This window comes from Staurois parvus, unplaced genomic scaffold (genome assembly GCF_062004578.1).
Source record: "Staurois parvus isolate SC_StPar_1 unplaced genomic scaffold, SC_StPar_1.0 ptg000909l, whole genome shotgun sequence".
Lineage (NCBI taxonomy): Eukaryota > Metazoa > Chordata > Amphibia > Anura > Ranidae > Staurois > Staurois parvus.
Window position 1 is genome coordinate 558340 of NW_028318705.1, and position 24855 is coordinate 583194.

General features: G+C 45.0%; 1 protein-coding gene across 5 annotated transcripts in view; it reads right to left on the reverse strand.

Moving 5' to 3' along the window:
* LOC149442138 (dicarboxylate carrier UCP2-like) overlaps positions 1 to 13211 on the reverse strand; it is a 34731-nt gene extending 21520 nt beyond the window's left edge. For all 5 annotated transcript variants that reach the window (XR_016307223.1, XR_016307221.1, XR_016307222.1 and 2 more), the window contains exons 1-4: positions 13106 to 13211; positions 6377 to 6551; positions 4232 to 4439; positions 2530 to 2727 (exon numbers count right to left, since the gene is read on the reverse strand). Coding sequence is in view for 1 of the 5 variants with exons in the window: in XM_089656481.1 (XP_089512607.1) it covers positions 2530 to 2727; positions 4232 to 4439; positions 6377 to 6502 (532 nt within the window). In the remaining 4 variants the exon portion in view is untranslated. The remainder of the gene's footprint in view (positions 1 to 2529; positions 2728 to 4231; positions 4440 to 6376; positions 6552 to 13105) is intronic.
* Positions 13212 to 24855: the final 11644 nt, after the last annotated feature.

A 24855-nucleotide genomic window follows, 5' to 3' on the forward strand; every position in this document is an offset into this window, starting at 1 on the left:
ATCATATCCCCCCCTTATGTATTATACATGGAGATCATATCCCCCCTTATGTATTATACGTGGTGATCATATCCCCCCTTATGTATTATACGTGGTGATCATATCCCCCCTTATGTATTATACGTGGAGATCATATCCCCCTTATGTATTATACGTGGAGATCATATCCCCCTTATGTATTATACGTGGAGATCATATCCCCCCTTATGTATTATACATGGAGATCATATCCCCCCTTATGTATTATACATGGTGATCATATCCCCCCTTATGTATTATACATGGAGATCATATCCCCCCTTATGTATTATACATGGAGATCATATCCCCCTTATGTATTATACATGGAGATCATATCCCCCTTATGTATTATACATGGAGATCATATCCCCCTTATGTATTATACATGGAGATCATATCCCCCTTATGTATTATACATGGAGATCTTATCCCCCCTTATGTATTATACATGGAGATCATATCCCCCTCATGTATTATACATGGAGATCATATCCCCCCTTATATATTATACATGGAGATCATATCCCCCCTTATGTATTATACATGGTGATCATATCCCCCCCTTATGTATTATACATGGAGATCATATCCCCCCTTATGTATTATACATGGAGATCATATCCCCCTTATGTATTATACATGGTGATCATATCCCCCCTTATGTATTATACATGGAGATCATATCCCCCCTTATGCATTATACATGGTGATCATATCCCCCTTATGTATTATACATGGTGATCATATCCCCCCCTTATGTATTATACATGGAGATCATATCCCCCCTTATGCATTATACATGGTGATCATATCCCCCTTATGTATTATACATGGAGATCATATCCCCCCTTATGTATTATACATGGAGATCATATCCCCCTTATGTATTATACATGGAGATCTTATCCCCCCTTATGTATTATACATGGAGATCATATCCCCCTCATGTATTATACATGGAGATCATATCCCCCCTTATATATTATACATGGAGATCATATCCCCCCTTATGTATTATACATGGTGATCATATCCCCCCCTTATGTATTATACATGGAGATCATATCCCCCCTTATGTATTATACATGGAGATCATATCCCCCTTATGTATTATACATGGTGATCATATCCCCCCTTATGTATTATACATGGAGATCATATCCCCCCTTATGCATTATACATGGTGATCATATCCCCCTTATGTATTATACATGGTGATCATATCCCCCCCTTATGTATTATACATGGAGATCATATCCCCCCTTATGCATTATACATGGTGATCATATCCCCCTTATGTATTATACATGGAGATCATATCCCCCTTATGTATTATACATGGAGATCATATCCCCCCTTATGTATTATACATGGAGATCATATCCCCCTTATGTATTATACATGGTGATCATATCCCCCCCTTATGTATTATACATGGAGATCATATCCCCCCTTATGTATTATACATGGAGATCATATCCCCCCTTATGTATTATACATGGTGATCATATCCCCCCCTTATGTATTATAGATGGAGATCATATCCCTCCCTTATGTATTATACATGGAGATCATATCCCCCCTTATGTATTATACATGGAGATCATATCCCCCCTTATGTATTATACATGGTGATCATATCCCCCCTTATGTATTATACATGGAGATCACACCCCCCCTTATGTATTATACATGGAGATCATATCCCCCCTTATGTATTATACATGGAGATCACACCCCCCCTTATGTATTATACATGGAGATCATATCCCCCCTTGATCTCCTCTTCTCAAGAGAGAAAAAATTCTGTTTGTCTAATCTTTCCTCATAGCTGAGCTCCTCCATGCCTCTTATCAGTTTGGTTGCCCTTCTTTGCACTTTCTCCAGTTCCCCAATGTTCTTTTTATGAATCTGTGCCCAATGCACATAAATTCGTATAAATGTGAGCCTAAGATAATAGCTGCTCCTGTTAAAAAAAATGGAATCTGACAAAGTGTTTGTAAACATCGTTCAGGTGAATAATAGAGGGTTACAAAGTAACAGCATTATTTTTGTATCTACTTCATTTCATTCATCTGCATATCAAAGTGATGAGATTCAATCTGATATTCTGACTACTAGGATGTCAATTAAAGGAACTAGACAAGTTAAAAAAAAAAAGCTTGCTCCTATTTAACCCCTTATCAACCCTTCATTTAGCTTAGTCAGCCCTAAATCACTCCTTCTCTCCCTTCTCCCCATAACTATTATTTTCCTGCTGATTTTTTTTCTGTTTTTGTAGTTCTTAATATTTAAACTTTTATTCCATTTGTTTGTTAATTTGTTTAGTTTTGCACAAAAAGTGAGAATGAAATGGTTAAGCGATATAAATCATAATTTGAATGAAAGCTTATGGGATAATTATTTGTAAATTAATGTGGCCACTTCTTATCATATTCTTAGTCTTTCTTTATATCTCATTTTACTATAGCGCAGATGTCTTGTCTGTTCAGTGATGTGTGCTGCTACCTTTCCAGAGTCCTCGCACCCCCTCCTGCTTAGCGATGGTCTTGTAGGCGTCCATTGTCCCATTGTAGCGCCTGCTACCATCTATGACTTTGATGTGTGCTTGGAACCTCACTTTAACCACATCTGTCGGCTGAGCGCAGGTGACCGCCAGTGCACCTGTGGTGGATCCCGCCAGGAGTCGACAACCCACACCAGAATCTGGTAGAAGAGATTGGATGATGTTCTGTTAATTGCCTTTCAAGTACATGCCAACCGTTTTAGTGGCAACGAGATTTGACCCTTTAAAATGGACCTATTCTCACCCCTCTCCCCAAACCCCATAATCCTGCCCACTCTGATCCACAAGAATCACAAAAGTTAACATCTTGAAATACGTAAGTTTTGGTTTAGAGACAAATTCTCTGGGGTCCCATCACAGATTGTCCATTACCACCTTCTAGGCCAGACGTTCTCAGCCAGGGTTCCTCAAGAGTTTGCGGAGTGTTCCTTGAGCATTTAGTGATTTCTGTTTCTCGGATAAGTAACCAATGACACCAATCATCTTTATAGCTATCTCTAAGGGGGGAACTTCCCTCTTCCCTGAGACCAGAAAGTTATTTTAAAGGTTCCTCCATGTTAATAAGGTATCGAGAAACATTAGTCTAGGAATTTTTTGATCTTTGCCAGTCAGAACTCATATTTTCTGTTTTAGCAGAGATCATGCCTTGGCTTGAGGTCATGTAACTGGTGTGGGATCCCAAAGCAATATTCAAGATGTTCAGGGGGTGAGATGTGCAGGGAAACATGGGGTGATCAATAAACAATAGATCTGGTTTAAATCAAGTTAGAAACATAATACTTCGAAGGAATAAGGAATGGATGATAGATGTTGGTTCTTCCATTTATGAAGGTATTAGTGTGTTTTGAGTTTATAATTAAACTGGACTATGGTCCTTTGTGCTTTCATGATGTTTGCCTGTTACAATGACAACTAGGAGATTAGGATGTAGGAGAGTTAGGTCTGACAGAGAAGCTGTTATTCAGAACCTCAGCACACCATTGTGACACCCAACTCTCACCCAGCAGCCTCTCTATCTCAAACTGGCCATGGCAACATATCTCACCAAAATCGGTGGGGCTTAAGGGTGTGTGGGAGTGGCTTACCAATTTAGTGTAGAATTATTTAAATAAAGCTTTCATAATATACACTTCGACCTTAATAACTGAAAAATCCAGGGCCATGCTAACCTTACCTACCCATCCTGTTTATTATACAAGGGTAGTGTAAGAAAATGTCTAAGCGTTCCTAAGAACAATGGGCCACGAATAAAGAGAGCATGCTTAAGGATAGCATCCATGTTACCCATAGCAACCAATTTTTAACATCTGTAATATGATTGGTTAACACATAGGCACCTCCCTCTAGACATCATTTTTATATTGTAAAGCACTAAGAAAACTGTTGGCGCTATATAAATCCTGTATAATAATAATAATAATTTTTCATAGGCAAGGCCTACAATTTCCACCCAAAGCTGTAGGCTGCTTATGTTGTATTGCCGATAGTAACCAATCATATTCTCTCTTTTGTTCTTCCATACTGCACTGGAAACATAACACAGAGCAGCTAATTGGTTGCTGTGGGCAAGTGTTCTTGTCTTTCTTTTCCTCATACTCTTGTAAATATGAAGCCTGATGACATTAGCATAGAAGTGGAGCTCACTTTCAGAATGGCGGCAGTAGAACTGCTTTACCGAGTCATACATCCCAATGCGGATAGAAGCGAAGGTCATTTGTCGCTGCAGACCAGCCACCAGGCCATTGTAGAGACTGCTAGGACCTTCCATTTTTACTATGGTGGTGATAGTGCCCATCACGCCCTTGTAGTGTGCCACCCGGTTGCTGGGCTCGGCCAAACATTCTCCTTGTATCTGCAGATGGGAATACAATTCATATAGACATTATATGGAGGGCCTAATAATAACTGCTCCTCCCCTTATTACCCAACTGTGTGCTCAAATTGTATGTTTGGTTAATCTTAAAGCCTATCATCTAAAGCAGGGGTCTCCAAACTTTCTAAACAAAGGGCCGGTTTACTGGACATTAGGGGGGGCTAGACTGTGGCCATTGGGAGTAGAAATTGTCCTGTCATCAGTGGGAGTAAACAACGAATCTTTGGTATTGGGGGGGGGGGGGAATAGTGCCCTGCCATTGGTTTCAGTTGGAGGAATAGTGCCCGATCGATGGTGTCAGTGGGAGAAATAGTGCCTGATCATTGGTGTCAGTGGGAGGAATAGTGCCTTATCATTGGTGTCAGTTGGAGGAATAATGCCCCATTATTGGTGTCAGTTGGAGGAATAGTACCTGATCATTGATGTCAGTTGGAGGAATAGTACCTGATCATTGATGTCAGTTGGAGGAATAGTGCCCCATCATTGCTGTTAGTTGAAGAAAAGTGAGCGATCAGTGGTGTCAGTGGGAGGAATAGTGCCTCATCATTAGTGTCATTTGAGAGAATAATTCCCCATCATTGGTGTCAGTTTGAGTAATAGTGTCCCATCATTGATGTCAATGAGAGAAATAGTGCCCCATTTATGACAATAGCAGTAATTATACCCCATTGTTGGTGTCAGTGGAAGGAATAGTGTCTTGTATCAATGGGAGGAAAAATGCCCCACGGGCCAACAAAAGGCAAGTAAAGGGCTGCATCCAACCCCTGGGCCGTAGTTTGGAGATCACTGATCTAAAGTGTAAAGCACAGACTGTCCAGAAACTCATTTGATGCTTTAGCTGGACACTAATACCAATTCTGTGAGCGACAATGTGATGTCCAGCTTTTGGAAAGTTTCCAAATTTGGTATTAGAGCCATGTGGCCATATTGATGGCTTTTTGCTTGAAGCACTATACTAAAAGAGCTAGAACTATGTTCTGATTGGATATGCTGCTCCATAAACGATGCCCTTGACCATCCAATTTAGCAGGCATTTCAAGCTTGTGTTCCTGGGTCTCTAAACAGCTGGGTCTGGGAACTAGGAACATGCACAGATTCACATTCCTAGTTCTCACCTGAAATGTTAACCTGCTCATGGCACGGGACATTGTGCTTGAGAATAATGTAATTATGTAAAGTAACCCAATTTGGCCAAAGATCCTGTGCTGTTGGTGGATGGGGACAAGCCCACCAAGTGTTATCAAGAGTCTAGTAGTTTTGTGTGCCCGGGGTCAGTAGGGGGCCCCATGAGATGCCCCTGGTACCTTTTTCATAGGCTTTTTTGAGTTTGGGCAAGGACACAGGGGCCCCATGATTCCCTATTGCCCGGGGGCATCATGAGTTGTCAGTCCGCCCCTGCTGCAATAGCATTAGTATAGGCCAGTCCACCCAAAAGTGATTATATATGGAGCCTGGTGGGCTATGCCAGCCCCTGGTTTCTTGTATGTCTTGGATACCCCAAGAAGGAAACCTTCTTGCATAATGTCTGACTCTATTCTTGTCAACCTGGAGCTTTTGATGTTTCTGCCCACCTTTGTGTGTTCATATTTTCCATAATATAAAAATTCCAGCCCCTCACACATCAGATGTGAAGATCCTGGACTCAATGCAGAGATCCTATGATCTCACCAATAGAGTCCCCATGAAACAGAGGCTACCAAAGACTTTTAGGTAAACTGGTTTCAGAGAATAGAAAGATCCCTCAGGGACTTTAGAGTCCCCATTGTCCCTACCAATGTCACCTGGACACCGCAGGACCAGTTTATGGTGGAAGTCAATAAATCCACCAGGGTGTTTTTGGATTGTGGGAGGAAACCAGATCACCTGGAACAAACCAGTGCGAACAATGTTAGTGGGAACTTCCCGTCATGCCGTACCTGCAGTCTGACTTTGGCAGTGTCTAGGGGGAAGGTGACCAAATCTGCTATACAGGCCGCTGTGCCAGCACCAACAAACTTCACCGTGAGGGTAGGAGGAAGCTCAGAAGGTTTCAGTCCAACCATGTTGTATTGACTCTCTGGTTAAGAAAGACGTCACTTCTTAATGGGTCACCTAAAAACATAACATGTAATAAAGGTCGTATTAAAGATAGGACAAGGAAAGTCAGCCAATGAACTAACTTTCTAGAAAGTGTTACAGTAGGAAAGTCAGACGGTGCACCCAATCTATCTTAACCTGAGCTTGATATCATTAGAGCTAGATTTCAGGATGCTCACATATGTGCTTGTGGGTGTCACTGTAGTCTTCATACTCACATGGCTCAGCAACTGGTGTTCCCAGATCTCCGGCAGTATGTTGATGCCATGCAGTGGACCAACCTGCTGCATTATAGCTATACTTGGATTAAAAAAAATAATAAAAACAGATCTCTGGGATCCCAATTATCAGGATACCCATTTCTAAGACTCCATCTGCCAATGTATACATTTCTGGGAACCCTACTATCTATTTATTGATCTTTGAGACCTTCACTATCAGTGTATGAAATTCTGGGACCTTCACTATTGGTATACTGATTTCTGACACCCCTCTTTGTCTGTGTAGTGATTTCTGGAACCTTCACTACCCTCAGTATACCAATTTCTAGGACCTCAACTGTCATTGTATTATTTACTGGGACCCCCGCTATCTGTGTTCTGATTTCTAACTTTATTATCAGTACCAATTTATGGAAGCCCCACTAAAAGGATACTAACTTCTAGGACCCCAAACGTATGTGTACTGATTTTCTGGGACCCCCAATGTCAGTGTACTGATGTATGGGAACCTCACTGTCAGTGGACCAATTTCTGGGACCCCAAATATCAGTGTACTAATTTCTGGAACCCCTATGATCTTTGTGCTGATTTATGGAACCTTCACTATCAGTATACCAATTTATAGGACCCAAACTATGTCAATTACTGGGGGCCCCCACAATCTGTGTACAGATTTCTGGGACCCTACTATTAGCATACCTATTTCTGGTAACTCCACTATAAGCATACATATTTCTAGAAGTACTGTCTGTGTATTGATTTCTGGGATGCCACTATGTGTTCTGATTTATGAGAACCTCATTCATTGTATCAGTTTCTTTGACCCCAACTATCAGTGTATTGATTATTGGGACTTCCACTATCTGTGTACCAATGTTTGAGACCCCATTATCACTGTATTGATTTCTGGGACCCCACTATCAGTGTACTGATTCCAGGGCTCCCAACAGTCAGAGTTGCTTTGTTCTGAGACAACATAAAATGTGATTCTCAGAAGAATCCCACTGAATGAATATAATTTCAATTGATTATTGAACCTTCAAGGTTGTCCTGTGGGACCCCTGAAATTATACCTTCATAGTCTAGTTTCCTTATCTAATCTCAGTGAGGGATAATGTGAGAGCAGGCAGGATTTGGGTGAAGGGTCAGACTTGTTGACTTAATATAATGTATGGCAAGAGCTGTGTAATGTGACCACCCTTCAGGTATGCTGACCACTGACGAACGGGGTGAGGCACCAGGAACAAGAAATTAGATCCACCACCATTATCATGCCAAGTCAGTGCTCGGAGTCACGTCCTGTCCTGACCCTGCCAACCACATGGGCACCACTGAACTGCTTAGCGTCACTCATTCTATTAAAGGGTCTTTAATCTGAGCGTTTGGAGGATGCCAGAGAATAAAATCACCTAGTTGGGACAAAGTCCTTTAACACCCAAGGAGAAAAGTTACCCTCCTTCCCCCATGAGCTGTGAGCTTCTACAGCAAAATACATTGCAGGTTCTGCCCTTTTTGTGCCCCTCTCCTGCTGTAGCACCCAAGGTGAATGCCTCTGCTACCTACCTCTTGGCCCAGCCTGCGCCCAGTAGATTATTTATTTATTACAGGTACTTATATAGCGCTGTCAATTTACGCAGCGCTTTACATACAGTTGAAACTCAAAAAATTTGAATATCGTGCAAAATTCATTTATTTCAGTAATGCAACTTAAAAGGTGAAACTAATATATGAGATAGACTCATTACATGCAAAGCAAGATAGTTCAAGCCGTGATTTGTCATCATTGTGATGATTATGGCTTACAGCTCATGAAAACCCCAAATCCACAATCTCAGAAAATGAGAATATTGTGAAAAGGTGCAATATTCTAGGCTCAAAGTGTCCCACTCTAATCAGCTAATTAAGCCATAACACCTGCAAAGGGTTCCTGAGCCTTTAAATGGTCTCAGTCTGGTTCAGTAGGAATCACAATCATGGGAAAGACTGCTGACCTGACAGTTGTGCAGAAAACCATCATTGACACCCTCCGTAAGGAGGGAAAGCCTCAAAAGGGAATTGCAAAAGAAGTTGGATGTTCCCAAAATGCTGTATCAAAGCACATTAATAGAAAGTTATGTGGAAGGGAAAAGTGTGGAAGAAATAGGTGGACAAGCAGCAGGGATGACCACAGCCTGGAGAGGATTGTCAGGAAAAGGCCATTCAAAAGTGTTGGGGACTTTCACAAGGAGTGGACTGAGGCTGAAGTCAGTGCATCAAGAGCCACCACACACAGACGTATCCTGGACATGGGCTTCAAATTCCTCTTGTCAAGCCGCTCCTGAACAACGAACAAAGTCAGTGGTCTGTTGCTCAGTGGTCCAAAGTCCTCTTTTCTGATGAGAACAACTTTTGCATCTCATTTGGATTTAGGTCAGGCGAGGGTGGGGGCCATTCAATGGCATCAATTCTTTCATCCTCCAGGAACTGCCTGCATACTATCACCACATGAGGCCGGGCATTGTTGTGTACCAGCTGGAACCCAGGACCCACTGCACCAGGAGGAACCCAGGACCCACTGCACCAGTGTAGGGTCTGACAATGGCTCCAAGGATTTCATCCTGATACCTAATGGCAGTCAGGGTGCCATTGTCTAGCCTGTAGAGGTCTGTGCGTCCCTCCATGGATATGCCTCCCCAGACCATCACTGATCCACCACCACAACGGTCATGCTGAACGATGTTACAGGCACCATAACGTTCTCCAAGACTTCTCCAGACCTTTTCATGTCTGTCACATGTGCTCAGGGTGAACCTGCTCTCATCTGTGAAAAGCACAGGGCGCCAGTGGCGGACCTGCCAATTCTGGTGTTCAATGGCAAATGACAACTGAGCTCTATGGTGCCGGGCAGTGAGCACAGGGCCCACTAGAGGACGTCGGGCCCTCAGGCCACCTCCATGTTTCTGATTGTTTGGTTAGAGACATTCACACCAGTGACCTGCTGGAGGTCATTTTGTAGGGCTCTGGCAGTGCTCATCCAGTTCCTCCTTGCACAAAGGAGCAGATACCAGTCAGGTACCTGTCTCCTGGAATCTCCTCCATGCTCTTGAGACTGCACTGGGAGACACAGAAAACCTTCTGGCAATGGCACGTATTGATGTGCCATCCTGGAGGAGTTGGACTGCCTGTGCAACCTCTGTAGGGTCCAGGTATCACCTCATACTACCAGTAATGACACTGACCCTAGCCAAATGCAAACTAGTGAAAAAAACAGTCAGAAAAGATGAGAAGGGAAAAAAATGTCAGTGGCCTCCACCTGTAAAACCATTCCTGTTTTGGGGGTTGTTTCACTGTTGCCCATGTAGTGCACCTGTTGTTAATTACATTAACACCAAGGCAGCTGAAACTGATTAACAACCCCCTCTGCTACTTACCTGACCAGATCAATTTCCCAGGAGTTTAAAGTGACTTGATGCTAGACTCCGATTAAAAAGTGTTCCTTTAATTTTTTTTGAGAAGTGTATATATACAGTATATATATATCTATATATCGTTATAGATATCTATATATATATACATATATATGTGTGTGTATATATATATATATATATATATATATATATATATATGTGTGTGTGTGTGTGTGTGTCTGTGTGTATTAGTGCTGGAAACTGTGTCATTCGTCATGTAAATATCCGTCTAGAACAACATGTGGCTTTTACATAAACACAATTTGCCTCGTACACAAATGATCCATATCCAGCACCTTTCTAATAATATCACCAGGCAGCCTCATGCAAAGCAGCTCCATCTATCATACAGCTGAACACTCCATAAGGCCTACAACCAATGGGCAGGGTGCAGTCATGCTCAGTGATGCTCACTTCCTGTTCTGGTGACCACACAGGAAGTGAGGGAAAATCTTCCAAACGGTGACACAGAAAGCAGTTAAAACCTGCCCGAGGTTCCATCTGTCCGAACTATCCAACACATAGAAAAAAAAAAATACTTGGCCACTTCTTATATATTTAATACAGTTCTGATGGCAAATGAAAGCAACTTATTATATTACAATATACATTTGATTACATTTTACAATCTATTACATCATATATTGATATACAGTATTACAATACAGTATTACATTGTATATGATATAATCCACTCTATGACACGATCTATGCCTGTCACACCTACATCTATTATTCTCAGTTATTTATTCTGCACATGCAGTATTTTGCCTTCTTGGTCCCTTCCGTTCCCTTCATGAACATTATTACATAATATCACATTCTGTTCTGTATTTAGCTCATTCTAATCCCACAGCACGCTGACTGAGGTACAAACATTGCCAAACCTTCCGCCATCGCAGAACAATGACCGATATGACACATAAGATGACGCACTGCTTTCTTGTATGCCTTTTTCAAGGTTCTCTGATGTCATGATTTCTTTAGGAGGAATTCAAGAGAACACGGACACGCAGAGGTTCGCATATATGATAAAGTAACATGGGTTGTGAGGCTGCAATTTCCAATTCTCCTAGGGGGTCGCCATACACGTTACAATCTGACCGTACAATCAACTTTAGATTTACCAAAATTAGGTAATATGAGGACCTCCAAACCTATTCAATCACTCTGTACCTAATCAGGGAGGTCCGTGTACTACACAGTGGAATGCAGATAGCCCCAAGGGGCCGGGGAATGCAGATACCAAGGGGCATCTATACCAAGGGGCAGAGGAATGGAGTTAGCCCCCAGAGAATTAATAACAAAGGGATGAGAAATGGAGATAGCCCCCAATAGCCCCCAGGGCATCTATACCAAGGGGCAGAGAAATGCAGATAGCCCCCAGGGTATTTATACCAAGGGGCCGGGGAATGCAGATAGCCCCCAGGGTATTTATACCAAGAGGCCGGGGAATGCAGATAGCCCCCAGAGAATTAATACCAAGGGGCCGGGGAATGCAGATAGCCCCCAGGGTATTTATACCAAGGGGCCGGGGAATGCAGATAGCCCCCAGAGAATTAATACCAAGGGGCCAAGGAATGGAGATAGCCCCGGGGCATTTATACCAAGAGACAGGGGAATGCAGATAGCCCCTGGAGAATTAATACCAAGGGGTTGAGGAATGGCAATAGCCCTGGGACATTTATATCTAGGGGCTGAGGAATGCAGATATCCCCAGGGTATCTACACCAAGGGGCTGAGGAATGCAGACATCCCCAGGGTATCTACACCAAGGGGCTGAGGAATGCAGACATCCCCAGGGTATCTATACCAAGGGGCTGAGGAATGCAGACATCCCCAGGGTATCTATACCAAGGGGCTGAGGAATGCAGACATCCCCAGGGTATCTATACCAAGGGGCTGAGGAATGCAGACATCCCCAGGATATCTATACCAAGGGGCTGAGGAATGCAGACATCCCCAGGGTATCTATACCAAGAAGCTGAGGAATGCAGACATCCCCAGGGTATCTACACCAAGGGGCTGAGGAATGCAGATATCCCCAGGGTATCTATACCAAGGGGCTGAGGAATGCAGACATCCATAGGGTATCTACACCAAGGGGCTGAGGAATGCAGATAGCCCCGGGGCATTTATACCAAGGGGCTAGGGAATGTACACAGACTTGGGGTATCTATACCAAGGGGACAGGAAATGCAGATAGCCCGGGAGCATCTTTCCCGAGGGGCCAGGGAATGCAGATAGGCCAGGGCATTAATACCAGGGGGCCAGGGGATACGAATAGCCCTAGAGCATCTATATCAAGAGGCCAGGGAATGCAGATAGCCAGGGGCATCTATATCAAGAGGCCAGGGAATGCAGATAGCCAGGGGCATCTATATCAAGAGGCCAGGGAATGCAGATAGCCCGGGGCATCTATATTAAGGGGCCAGGGAATGCAGATAGCACGGGGCATTTATACCAAGGGGCCAGGGAATGCAGATAGCCAGGGGCATCTATATCAAGAGGCCAGGGAATGCAGATAGCCAGGGGCATCTATATCAAGAGGCCAGGGAATGCAGATAGCCCGGGGCATCTATATTAAGGGGCCAGGGAATGCAGATAGCACGGGCATTTATACCAAGGGGCCAGGGAATGCAGATAGCCAGGGGCATCTATATCAAGAGGCCAGGGAATGCAGATAGCCAGGGGCATCTATATCAAGAGGCCAGGGAATGCAGATAGCCCGGGGCATCTATATTAAGGGGCCAGGGAATGCAGATAGCACGGGCATTTATACCAATGAGCCGGAGAATGCAGATAATTCCAGGGCATGTATAGCAAGGGGCTGGGGAATGCAGAATCAGCAGTGAATGTTTGGTGAATGTTGGATATAAACATCCCTAGGTATTAGACTGACCTGTGGTGCTGATTCCTCGACCCCCCTATGTATCCTCGTAGGTATAATTCCAAGATGAGGGCTCCATCCAGTGCTGACGGACAGCGGCGGCCCCTCAGTATTTATACCCTGATCACAGCACCCTGATCTGGTTACAGAAAACACGGGTCATCTGACAGGCTGAGAACTCCTTTCACATGTCAGTAGTGTACATCTCCCGGAAAGAGGCAGCAGGCAGAGAACAGGCCACCCTCACTGTGACCCCACTGGTGTAAAATGGGGTCAGCTCTGACACAATGAAGAAGGTCACACCTGGGGGGGTCCTGCTCTCTCTGGGTTTGGGGCAGGTTCCATTATCACACAAAGGTCTAAAGGGATAAGCAAAACCTGGGACTTTCACTTATTTACACAAATTTTTGTCAAAATTGGGAACATTTCGATGAGACACATTGCAGTCAAGAGGGGAGTGAGGTGGCTATAAATGGAAGGTGAAGAATCTACTTTAATCTCCTCCTCTGCCAGCACCCACTGAGGTTCTCCTGCATCTCCAGGAAGAATGGGACCACAGAAAACTGCTGTAAATTTTATAACATAAGAAACATAAACTGTGCCACACGTGTGAGATATCACCACGAATGTCAGAGTGATAGGGCCATCATTGATGGTTAACTCTAAACTGGTGACCTGTAAAGACTTTCAAAGCATTGCCTATGGAGACCTTTGATAACGTAATTTTTTGCATTTTCACTGGAGCATGTGATTTTAAGGATCGCATTTTTGGTAAACTATATTGTCAAAGGTATTGGCCCAGCCCTCCATATCATGTGATTCAGGTGTTCCAATCACCTCCATGGCCACAGGTGTATACAATCAAGCCCCTAGGCATGCAGACTGTTTCTACAAGCATTTGTGAAAGAATAGGTCGCTCCCAGGAGCTCAGTGACTCCAAGCGTGGTCCTGTGATAGGTTGTCACCTGTGCAATAATTCCATCCGTGACATTTCCTGGCTACTAAATATTCCACGCTCAACTGTTAGTGGGATTATAACAAAGTGGAAGCAACTGGGAACAACAGCAACTCAGCCACCAAGTGGTAGGCCACGTCACATGACAGAGCGGGGTCAGCGCATGCTGAAGCGCACAGTGCGCAGAAGTCACCAACTGTCTGCAGAGTCAATAGCTAAAGACCTCCAAACTTGGTGTGGCCTTCAGATTAGCACAACAACAGTGTGTAGAGAGCTTCATGGAATGGGTTTCCATGGCCAAGCAGCTGCATCCAAGCCTTACATCACCAAGTGCAATGCAAAGCATCAGATGCAGTGGTGTAAAGCACGCCGCCACTGGACTCTAGAGTAGTGGAGACTTGTTCTCTGGAGTGACCAATCACGCTTCTCTGTCTGGCAATCCGATGGGCGTGTCTGGGTTTGGCGGGGCCCCCTAGTTCCAGGGAAGGGAACTCTTAAGGCATCAGCATATCAAGACATTTTGGACAATTTCATGCTGCCAACTTTGTGGGAAGAGTTTGGGGATGGCCCCTTCCTGTACCAACATGACTGCGCACCAGTGCACAAAGCAAGGTCCATAAAGACATGGAGGAGCCAGTTTGGGGTGGAGGAACCTGACTGGCCTGCACAGAGTCCTGACCTCAACCCCATAGAACACCTTTGGGATGAATTATAGCGGGGACTGCAAGCCAGGCCTCCTCCCCCGATATCAGTGCCTGACCTGACAAATGTGCTTCTGGAAGAATGGTCCAACATTCCCATAGACACCTCCTAAACCTTGTGGACGGCCTTCCCAGAAGAGTTGAAGCTGTAATAGCTGCAAAGGGCGGGGCCAACTCAATATTGAACCCTATGGACTAAGACTGGGGGGCATTTCCCCTTCTTCAGGGCCAGTGATATTTATCAACGGAGACAGAGAAGCGGAAGTCAAAACAGTCATAAAAATACTCCCAACGCGTTTTGGGCACCAAAAACAATTCCCCTGTATCAGGGCCAGTGATATTTATCAACAGAGACAGAGAAGCAAAAATGTCAAAACAGTCCTAAAAATAAACCAACGCATTTCGGGATCCAAAAACATTTCCCATTCTTCAGGGCCACACAGGGAAGCGGATGTCAGATCAGTCCAAGGCTCACTACTGGAATGAACAGGTTTGGGAATCCCGATGTCTATGTGAGATATCTCAGAATATAATACTCGGTTTAGTAGGCGATGATGTGACGCAGAGTGATTCTCACCATACCCCGTTTTTGACACGTTCCAGTGCGTCTTTTATGTAGTTCATTTTCCCCCTCTTTTTCTTCAACTCAAATAGGGACATGTGCGTTCCAGTGTGTTTTTGGTGCGTTCCAGTGCGTTTTTGATGCATTTTACCGCGTTCCATTACAGTTCTGTGCAGAAAAAACTTTTTTTTTGCAACCGGAACTCACTGGAACTGCAAGCACTGATGTGAACGATGACATTGACAACCATATCACCTACTTTCTGTGCGATTTGGATGCAGAAAAAAAGCAACTGAAATGCATGCAGTGTGAACTGGCCCTGAATGTTTCAGCTGTCAGTGGGGTTGCCCGCTGACAGCTGAATGTAGAATGAATTGAGGCATTGCCCAGCAATTAAAGAATTAAAAAAAAAAAAAAAAAAGACGTGTGGGGTCCCCCCCATCCATGCCAAGCCCTTCAGGTCTGGTATGGATTTTGACGGGAACCCTCAAGCCAAAAAGTTTTTAAAAATGGCATGGGGGTCCCCGCAAAATCCATACCAGACCCTTATCTGAGCATACAGCCCAGCAGGTCCGGAAAGGGGGGGGACAAGTGAACGCCCCCCCCCGCGTTCTGAGCTATACTAGGCCACATGTCCTCAACATAGGGGGGCTCTTTGGGGCACGGGGGGATCCCCCCAAATCCATACCAGACCCTTATACGTGCATGCAGTCCGGCAGGTCAGGAAAGGGGGGGGGGAGACAAGCGCGTGCCCCCCATCATCCTGAACTATACTAGGCCACATGCCCTCAACATTGGTGGGGGTTCTTTGGGGTACAGGGGGCTCCCCCCCAAATCCCTACTGGACCCTTGTCCGAGCATGCAGCCCGGCAGGTCAGGAAAGGGGGGGACAAGAGAGTGCCCCCCCATCCTGAACTATACTAGGCCACATGCCCTCAACATTGGTGGGTTCTTTGGGGCACATGGTGTCCCCCCAAATCCATACCAGACCTTTATCCGAGCATGCAGCCCGGCAGGTAAGGAAGGGGGGGCAAGCGAGTGCCCCCCCTCGTCCTGAATTATACTAGGCTACATGCCCTCAACATGGGGGGGTTCTTTGAGGCACAGGGGGCTCCCCCCTAAATCCATACCAGACCCTTATCCAAGCATGCAGCCTGGCAGGCCAGGAAAGGGGGGGGGGGACAAGCGAGTGCCCCCCCTCGTCCTGAACTATACTAGGCCACATGCCCTCAACATGGGGGGGTTCTTTGGGGCACAGGGGGCTCCACCCCAAAGAACAAGGGCTTCTTCCCCACAATCATGGCTGGTTGCTGTTGGGGTCTGTGGGCAAGGGGCTTTAACAAAGGTCCCCCAGATCCCACCCCTGCCAATGTGAATTAGTATGGAGTACATGGTACCACTACCCATTAAAAAAAAAAAATAAGTGTAGTAAGAAATGACAGGAGAAACTTTTAAAAATGTCCCTCGAAGTAGATCCAACGTCAATCACGATGCTTGCCGCCACCACCGACCCAAAAAAACCGCTCCATTATTGACGCTGGCCTCCGCCGTCTGACAGCTGCGCCAGGATGACAGTTCTTAAATACTGTGATGACGTCACAAGCACCTTGTGACGTCACCAAGCACTATGATTGGCCAAAGCATTGCACCTGGCCTGTGGTCAGGTGCATTACTTTGGCCAATCACAATGCACTGTCAGGATGCAGTGCATTGTGGGGCGCAGCAGGCGAAAGCCTGTTTGTGTGTTCACCGAAACAAAAGAACAACCGATGTTCGAGTCAAACTAAATTTCACTAGTGCTGACCGGTCCCTGGAAGCTGTTCCCCTCAATGGTCTCCAACCAGTCTTGACGCCGCCCCTCTCACTGATATCATGTACAATGCAGGACCGGCATTGTGTGTGATGTTGCAGGAGTTCCGACCCACATTCTGGCAGGGGAAAGTTGAAAGAATAGACTGCTGGCTGCTCGGGGACATGGAGTAAGTGCAACGCGTTTCGCGGGGCTCAGCAATCTCCTCCTTCTTCAAGGCTCCAATATTGAATGTATGAATGAAGACTCAAAAATGGCCACCAAAATGCATTCTTTGAAGGGTGAACGTGAGAAGTGCCTAGGCGACATGTAGCAGATTTGGGACCTTCTAACTACATGCAATGTCTGAGTCCTGAAGAAGGAGATCTTTGAACCCCCAAACACTTTGAATATTTTAGCCAACCAACCAGTATTCAGAGATTTCTGGAGTCTTATTTTCTTGGTCATCAGACTTTCTATTTCCTGGATTTTAAACTTTGGGTCTCGTAGTTGGGGGGGGGGGGTCTGTTTTGTGCTGGCCTCACTGGAGCATCGCATTCCGAAGGAGGGTGATGGACCTTCCTCAACCCATCGAAGATCCAATACCTCCTTCATACATGGTCCAGGGTTTTACTGCTGTCTATCCCGCTAATGAGATTCACCCTATTTGTCTGGTGACCACTGCTGCCGGGACTGAACATGACGGAGAATCCAGAATGTTGAGTTGTCACCAGAACATTGACGGAAATCCTTCCAGTTCCAATGTCATCTGTCTGAGAGGGGATTTGGAGAGATTTTCTCTCACTTCCTGGACAGGACGTAAAGAGAAATCTCCCCAGTTGGGACCAAGCTCTCAAACCAAATAAAAATAGGACTCTGTGCTCCTGTTGGGGTCTCATTTATTTATTTCAGGTACTTATATAGTGCTGTCAATTTATGTAATGCTTTACATATATATTGTACATTCACATCAGTCCCTAACCCTCAAGGGGTGTACAATCTAAGGTCCCTAACTCACAGTCATACATACACATACTAGGGCCAATTTAGACAGGAGCCAATTAACCTACCAGCATGTCTTTGGAGTGTAGGAGGAAACCGGAGTACCAGGAGGAAACCCACGCAGGCACAGGGAGAACATACAAACTCCAGGCAGGTGGTGCCATGGTTGGGATTTGAACCAACAACCCTAGTACTGCCAGGCGGAAGTTCTAACCATTTAGTCATTGTGCTGCCCTACTAATGCTCCTGTAAAGTGCACGCTGTCACACAGTGCGGTTTGTGAAATTGAATAATGAACTAGAATATTCAAAAAAGTAGACATAAAAAAATTCAATGAAAAAAGTTTTCCACTTCCTGTAAAAGGGTGACAACACTTCGTTCTGCAGAGAAATCACACGGCAGCGTTGTCACCTTTGTGGACAGGGCAGTCTTACACAGATGTGTAGTTCCAAAGGGACTTTAGTATAAGATGAACAAACTGACCATAGACTTTACAATCTGATTGTACAATCTCCGTCAAGATGGCTAAGCAGTGACCTCCATGAATACCTGTGTTTTTTCTTTCTTTGCCGAGTGGAAATTTCGAACAGAACTGATGCGGTTGCGGCTCCATTGACTTCAATGAGTGAGTTTGATAGGCGCTGAGGCCCGTCAGCTCTGCAAGCTGCATTACCTTCACATCGGCATGTGTATGGTCCCCTCCAGCGGTATGCTACGTTTAAAGCCCCCGTCCACATCACATAGCGGGAACAAGCGTTCCTGCTCGTTTTTTTTTCTGTGTGCGATTTTAACGCGATTCAGCGGTCATGCATAGGACAGCTCATTCACTTCAATGGGCTGCCCTATGCATGCCTGTCGCCCAAAGTAAACTGCTTGTTGGGCGTGATTTTTAATTGCGCTGTTGCCGTGGGTTACTGTCCCGTGAAAATTGCAGCAGAATCACACAGTGATTGAGGTATCACTGAGAATATTGGCACCCAAGCACATGTTGCGTGTTTTGAATTGCAGGTAGAATTGTAGGCGACTCTTTCCAAATTGCAATATGAACACAGCGTACCCACGTTTTTTTCCCATAGACTTCTATTAGATTGGGTGTTTTTGGTGCGTTTTCTGAAAGCACTCCAAAAGTCCTGCATGCTGCATCTTTGGTGGGCTTTCAGTAAATTGAAGTCTATGGAAAACTGCGGGTAACTCACATGAAAATCGCAGGTGCACCTGTCAGCTCAGTCGCCTCTTTTTACCACCCCCTTCTCGCCTGTTTGAAAGAGGCCTTAGGCCCAGTTCACATCTTGCGATTTGGGATCTCGGGTAGAATTACCGCCCTTTTCCCGCAGTTGTGCAGATAGGCATTATTCTTTAATGGCACCCCAAATGCGATGCAATTCTGCCGCAACCATCTCGCAACATGATCGCATAAGCCAATATTGACTGGTATTTGGAACTGTTCATAATTCCCTCTGCCTTGACTAAGGCCCCAGTTCCAGCTGAAGAAAAACAGCCCCAAAGCATGTTGCTGCCACCACCATGCTTCACGGTGGGTATGGTGTTCTTTTGCTGATGTGCAGTGTTGTTTTTGCACCAAACATATTTTTTGGAATTATGGCCAAAACGTTCAACCTTGGTTTTATCAGACCTGAACACATTTTCCCACATGCATTTGGGAGACGTCAGATGTGTTTTTGCAAAATGTAGCCAGGCTTGGATGTTTTTCTTCATAAGAAAAGGCTTCCGTCTTGCCGCTCTACCCCATAGCCCAGACATATGAAGAATTCGGGAGATTGCTGTCACATGTACCACACTGCCAATGCGTGCCAGATATTCCTGCAGCTCCTTTCATGTTGCTGTAGGCCTCTTGGCAGCCTTCCAGACCAGTTTTCTTCTCGTCTTTTCATCCATTTTGGAGGGACATCCAGTTCTTGGTAATATCACTGTTGCACCATATTTTCTCCACTTGATGATGACTGTCTTCACCATGTTCCCTGGTATATCTAATGCCTTGGAAATTCTTTTGTACCCTTCTCCTGACTGATACCTTTTAACAATGAAATCCCTCTGATGCTTTGGAAGCTCTCTGTAGACCATGTCTTTTGCTGTAGGATGCAACTAAGAAAATGTCAGGAAAGACCTACTAGAACAGCTGACCTTTATTTGGGGTTAATCAGAGGCACTTTAAATGATGGCAGGTGTGTACTGACTCCTATTTAACATGATTTTGAATGTGATTGCTTAATTCTGAACACAGCTACATCCCCAGTTATAAGAGGGTGTGCACACTTATGCAACCACATTATTTTAGTTTTTTATGTTTACTTCCCCCCCTAAAAGATTTCAGTTGTACAGTTTATAGGTCACATTAAAGGTGGAAAAAGCTCTGAAATTATTTATCTTTGTCTCATTTTTTTTTTTACATCACAGAAACCTGACATTTTAACAGGGGTGTGTAGACTTTTTATGTCCGCTGTACTAAAGAGTGCCGTTACACACAGTTACCTTGGCACAAGATTTGTAATAATGTTTTTCTAAGAGATAGAATGTAGACGATCGCCCTGGGATTTCATTATCAGTTATCATTGTTGATGAATACCATCCCTCCAGAAGTGTCTCCTCCATACCTTCTCACGCGTTTTTCCCTGGAGAGCCCCTGCGAGCCATGAAAACACAGGAGGTGCCTCTGTAATAGAATTTTAGGTCTGTGGCCCTTGACATCACCAAAGGGCCACACATAATATTCAGTGAATGTGATGCTAAAGAAAGCTGTCAGTTCTGCCTCCAAGTTTTAAATTGTATCTAAACCCAAGAATAAAAACAGATAGTATTACATCGTACCCATCCTTAGATGCAGTATCTGCATTAGTTTTTATTTTTCAGGCTTTTTTCCTTTATTTTCACCTGATGATCCAGCCGTTAACACACTTTCTGTCCTGGAGTGACAACTGTACTGAGCAGCGTTGTCACCCAAGGACAGGGAGTGTGTCAGGACTACATAAGACTCCTCTCTCTTCTTCATAATGGGGGAGGAAGTGTTTTGTAGTCCACATAGAAAGCAGGGAACATTGCTAGCTGACAACAGTCCATATTATGAGCTTGGTTTGGAAAAGATTGAGTTTTAGGAAGTGGTATGAGATTCGTACTGATGTGTCAGTAATTCAGTAATGCGAGGTGTAGTGAGATAGATCTGGGCATCATCAGCATAGAAATAGTATTGGAAACTATGGGAGATTATCAACTGACCCATGGAGGAGGTATAGATAGAGAATAAATGGGGCCTGAGAACAGATCCTTGGGGGGCCCTTTGGAAAGAGGAAGAGGAGAGAAGGAGGTAGAGAACAGAAGGGGCCCAAGGACAGAACTGTGGGAGACCCCTGTGGAAAAAGGAAGAAGAGATAAGGAGATAGAGAATAGAAGAGGCTCGAGGACAAAACCTTGGGGGACCCCTATGGGAAAAGAAAGAGAAGAGGAGGAGGTAGAGATATGAAGGGGCCCAAGGACAGAGCCTTGTGGTACTCCTAAGGAAAGAGGAATAGGAGACAGAATAGAAGGAGCCTTAGGACAGAACCTTGAGGGAACCCTGTGTAAAGAGGAAGAGGAGAGAAGGAGGTAGGAGATAGAAGGGGCTTGAGGAATGAACCTTAAGGTCCTCTATGGAAAGAGAAATAAGAGACAGGGAATAGAAGGGGCCCAAGGACAGAACCTTGGAGGTCCCCTGTGGAAAGAGGAAAAGGAGGGAAGGAGGCAGGGAATAGAAGGGGCTTGAGGAATGAACCTTGGGGTCCCCTATGGAAAGAGGAATAAGAGACAGGGAATAGAAAGGGCTCAAAGACAGCACCTTGGAGGTCCCCTGTGGAAAGAGGAAGAGGAGAGAAGGAGGTAGGGAATAGAATGGACTCGAGCACAGAACCTTTGGGGTACCCTATGGAAAGAGGAATAGGCGACAAAGAATAGAAGTGGCCTGAGGACAGAACCTTGGGGGTCCTCTATGGAAAGAGGAAGAGGAGATAGAGAATAGAAGGGGACCATGGTCAAAACCTTGGGGGACCCTTATGGAAAGGAGAAGAGGAGGAGGTAGATATTTGAAGGGGCCCAAGGACAGAGCCTTGGGGTATGCTTTAGGAAAGAGGAATAGGAGACAGAGAATAGAAGGAGCCTTAGGACAGAACCTTGTCCCCTGTGTAAAGAGGAAGAGGAGAGAGTGAGGTAGGGAATAGATGGGGCTTGAGGAATGAACCTTGGGGGTCCCCTATTGAAAGAAGAATAAAAGACAGGGAATAGAAGGGGCTTAAGGACAGAACCTTGGAGGTCCCCAGTGGAAAGAGGAAGAGGATAGAAGGACGTAGGGACTAGAATGGACTCGAGGAAAGAACCTTGGGGGTCCCCTATGAAAAGAGGAATAGGAGACAGAGAATAGAAGGGGCCTGAGGACAGAACCTTGGGGGTCCTGTATGGAAGGAGGAAGAAGAGATAAGGAGATAGAGAATAGAAGCGGACCGAGGTCAAAACCTTTTGGGACCCCTATGGAAAGAAGAAGAAAAGAGGAGGGGGTAGAGAATAGAAGGGGCCCGAGGACAGAACCTTGGAGGGACCCCTATGGAAAGAGTAATAGGAGACAGAGGATAGATGAGTCTGAGGACAGAACCTTGGGGGACCCTTATGGAAAGAGGAAGAGGAGAGAAGGAGGTAGGGAATAGAAGGGGCTCAAAGACAGAACCTTGGGGAACCCTATGGAAAGAGAATGTTGAGAGGAGGGTGTGAAGTTGTAGGTGACACTGAAGTTGCAGTGAGAAAGGTAGATGAAGAACTAGGAAAGAGCAGAGTTATGAAGGTCAAGAGCATTGAATTTTTGAGGCAGATGGTCATCTCAATCAAAGGCAGCAGAAAAGTCGAAGAGTATGGGTACGGAGCAGTGAACATTGGTTTTAGCAGATAGTAAGATGTTAGTAAGTTTTAGCAGGGAAGTTCCTGGGGAGTGTTTTAGGTGGAAATCAGATTGTAAGTGGTGGAGAAGGTAGTTATCAGTGGTGGTGGTGGTGGCTCGGACAGTTGTAGTTGTAGTCTAGGTGTCTTAGGAGTTCAGAGGTAAATTGAAGCAAGGAGATGGTCTTGGGTTGTGAAGACTAGCGGGGTCCAGTGAGGTCTCTTTTTAGTATGGTGGTGACCAATGTTGTGAGGAAGGGGAGATGTCATTAGAGAGGAAGAGTTTGAAGATGAGAGTTGGAGACCGTAGAAGAAGAAGAGGGTGAGCAGAGGAGATGTGAGGGAATGGTGTCCATGGGGAGGTGGTGTGGGATCAGAGTCTGTAAAATGTTTAGTACCGTAACCTTCTCTGTAGTAACAGGAACAAAGTATTGAATGTGATGGTAGACATGGCATGTTAGGTGGGGGGAATACCGTAGCTGAACTGTGAGATCTAAGCACAAATTTCATCAGTCTTGGTTTTGACAATCTCCTGGGCAAAGAGTAAGATAGTTGGTGGAGGAGGTGGAGAATGGTGACCATGGATGATGCCTGGACAGAAATGGTGCTGTTGTTCTGGGGAGAAAAGCAGAACTGTGAGAGGTAATAAATACCTGGAAGGGTTACACTGATACATTACTCAACAAGCTGCACGTAACATAAAGGTACATCTAATGATATCTCCACATTACCGGTGTCATTCAGTAGTTCTGATGAGTACTGCGCCCTGGGAGGACAGGTGTGTGTGAGGGGCAGGGAGGGTCCTCCGCTGCTTGTGTCATGTCAGAGGACAGGGAATAACACGTTCTGGTGTGGTAACAGGGTAAGCATGGCTTTTTCCATGAGCTGAAAGAAATTCCTGAGGGCCCGCCGGTGTTCCTAGCAGCGCCCAGGACACCGGGTTCAGATACTTCCTAAAGACAAGCCCAGTCTTCTCATTCAATAAAAGTAAGGAGGGGATATTGGTGTCCTCTGATGCCCTGTGTAGGTACGGAGTTCACAATAGATTAACTGAAGGCAGAGGATCAGGATGACAGGCAGACGGCTAGCCTTTCAGAGAGAGGTCAGCTATAATAGCCTCCAGATTTCTCCCATTAAATGTCATATACTCCAGCTGACCAGTCACTAGATGTGGTGGCTGCATTTGTTTGTCTTTATTCATTCTTTTCATTGTTCTTTGAGTGTTGTCACCTTAGGACATGTAGTGTGTTAAGACTGCACAATATTTCCCCGTTACTGAGATGAAAAGAGGGGGAGATTATATAATCCTAACACTCTTCCTGTCCTAAAGTGACAACGCTTTTCCTCCATAGATACAGTTTAAGTAGCGTTGTCACCCTAGGACAGGACATGTGTTTAAACTGCAGAACATTTCCACTCTCTGTTAATAAGATGAGAAGAGTTGGAGGTGTTCTGTAATCCTAACACATTTCCTGTCCTAGAGTGACAACACTGTTCCTCCTTAGAGACAGTACAATGAGTGGTGTCACCTTAGGACAGGAAGTGTGTTACGACTGCAGAACATTTCCATCCTCTGTTATCGGGGTGGCAAGGGGGGAAATGTTCTGAAGTTCTAACACACTTCCAGTCCGAAGGTGACAACACAATTCCTCCATTGATACAGTGCAATGTGCGTTGTCACCCTAGGACAGGAAGTGTGTTACTGGTAGGATCAACTAAAAACTACCAGTAAGGACTGGTAACCTGCAATATATTACATTTAAGTTCTTGGGTATAGCTACACTTTTGGGCATGTGTCCACCATTTTATAAAGAGTTATCTCTCTGTCGTAATTTTAGGATG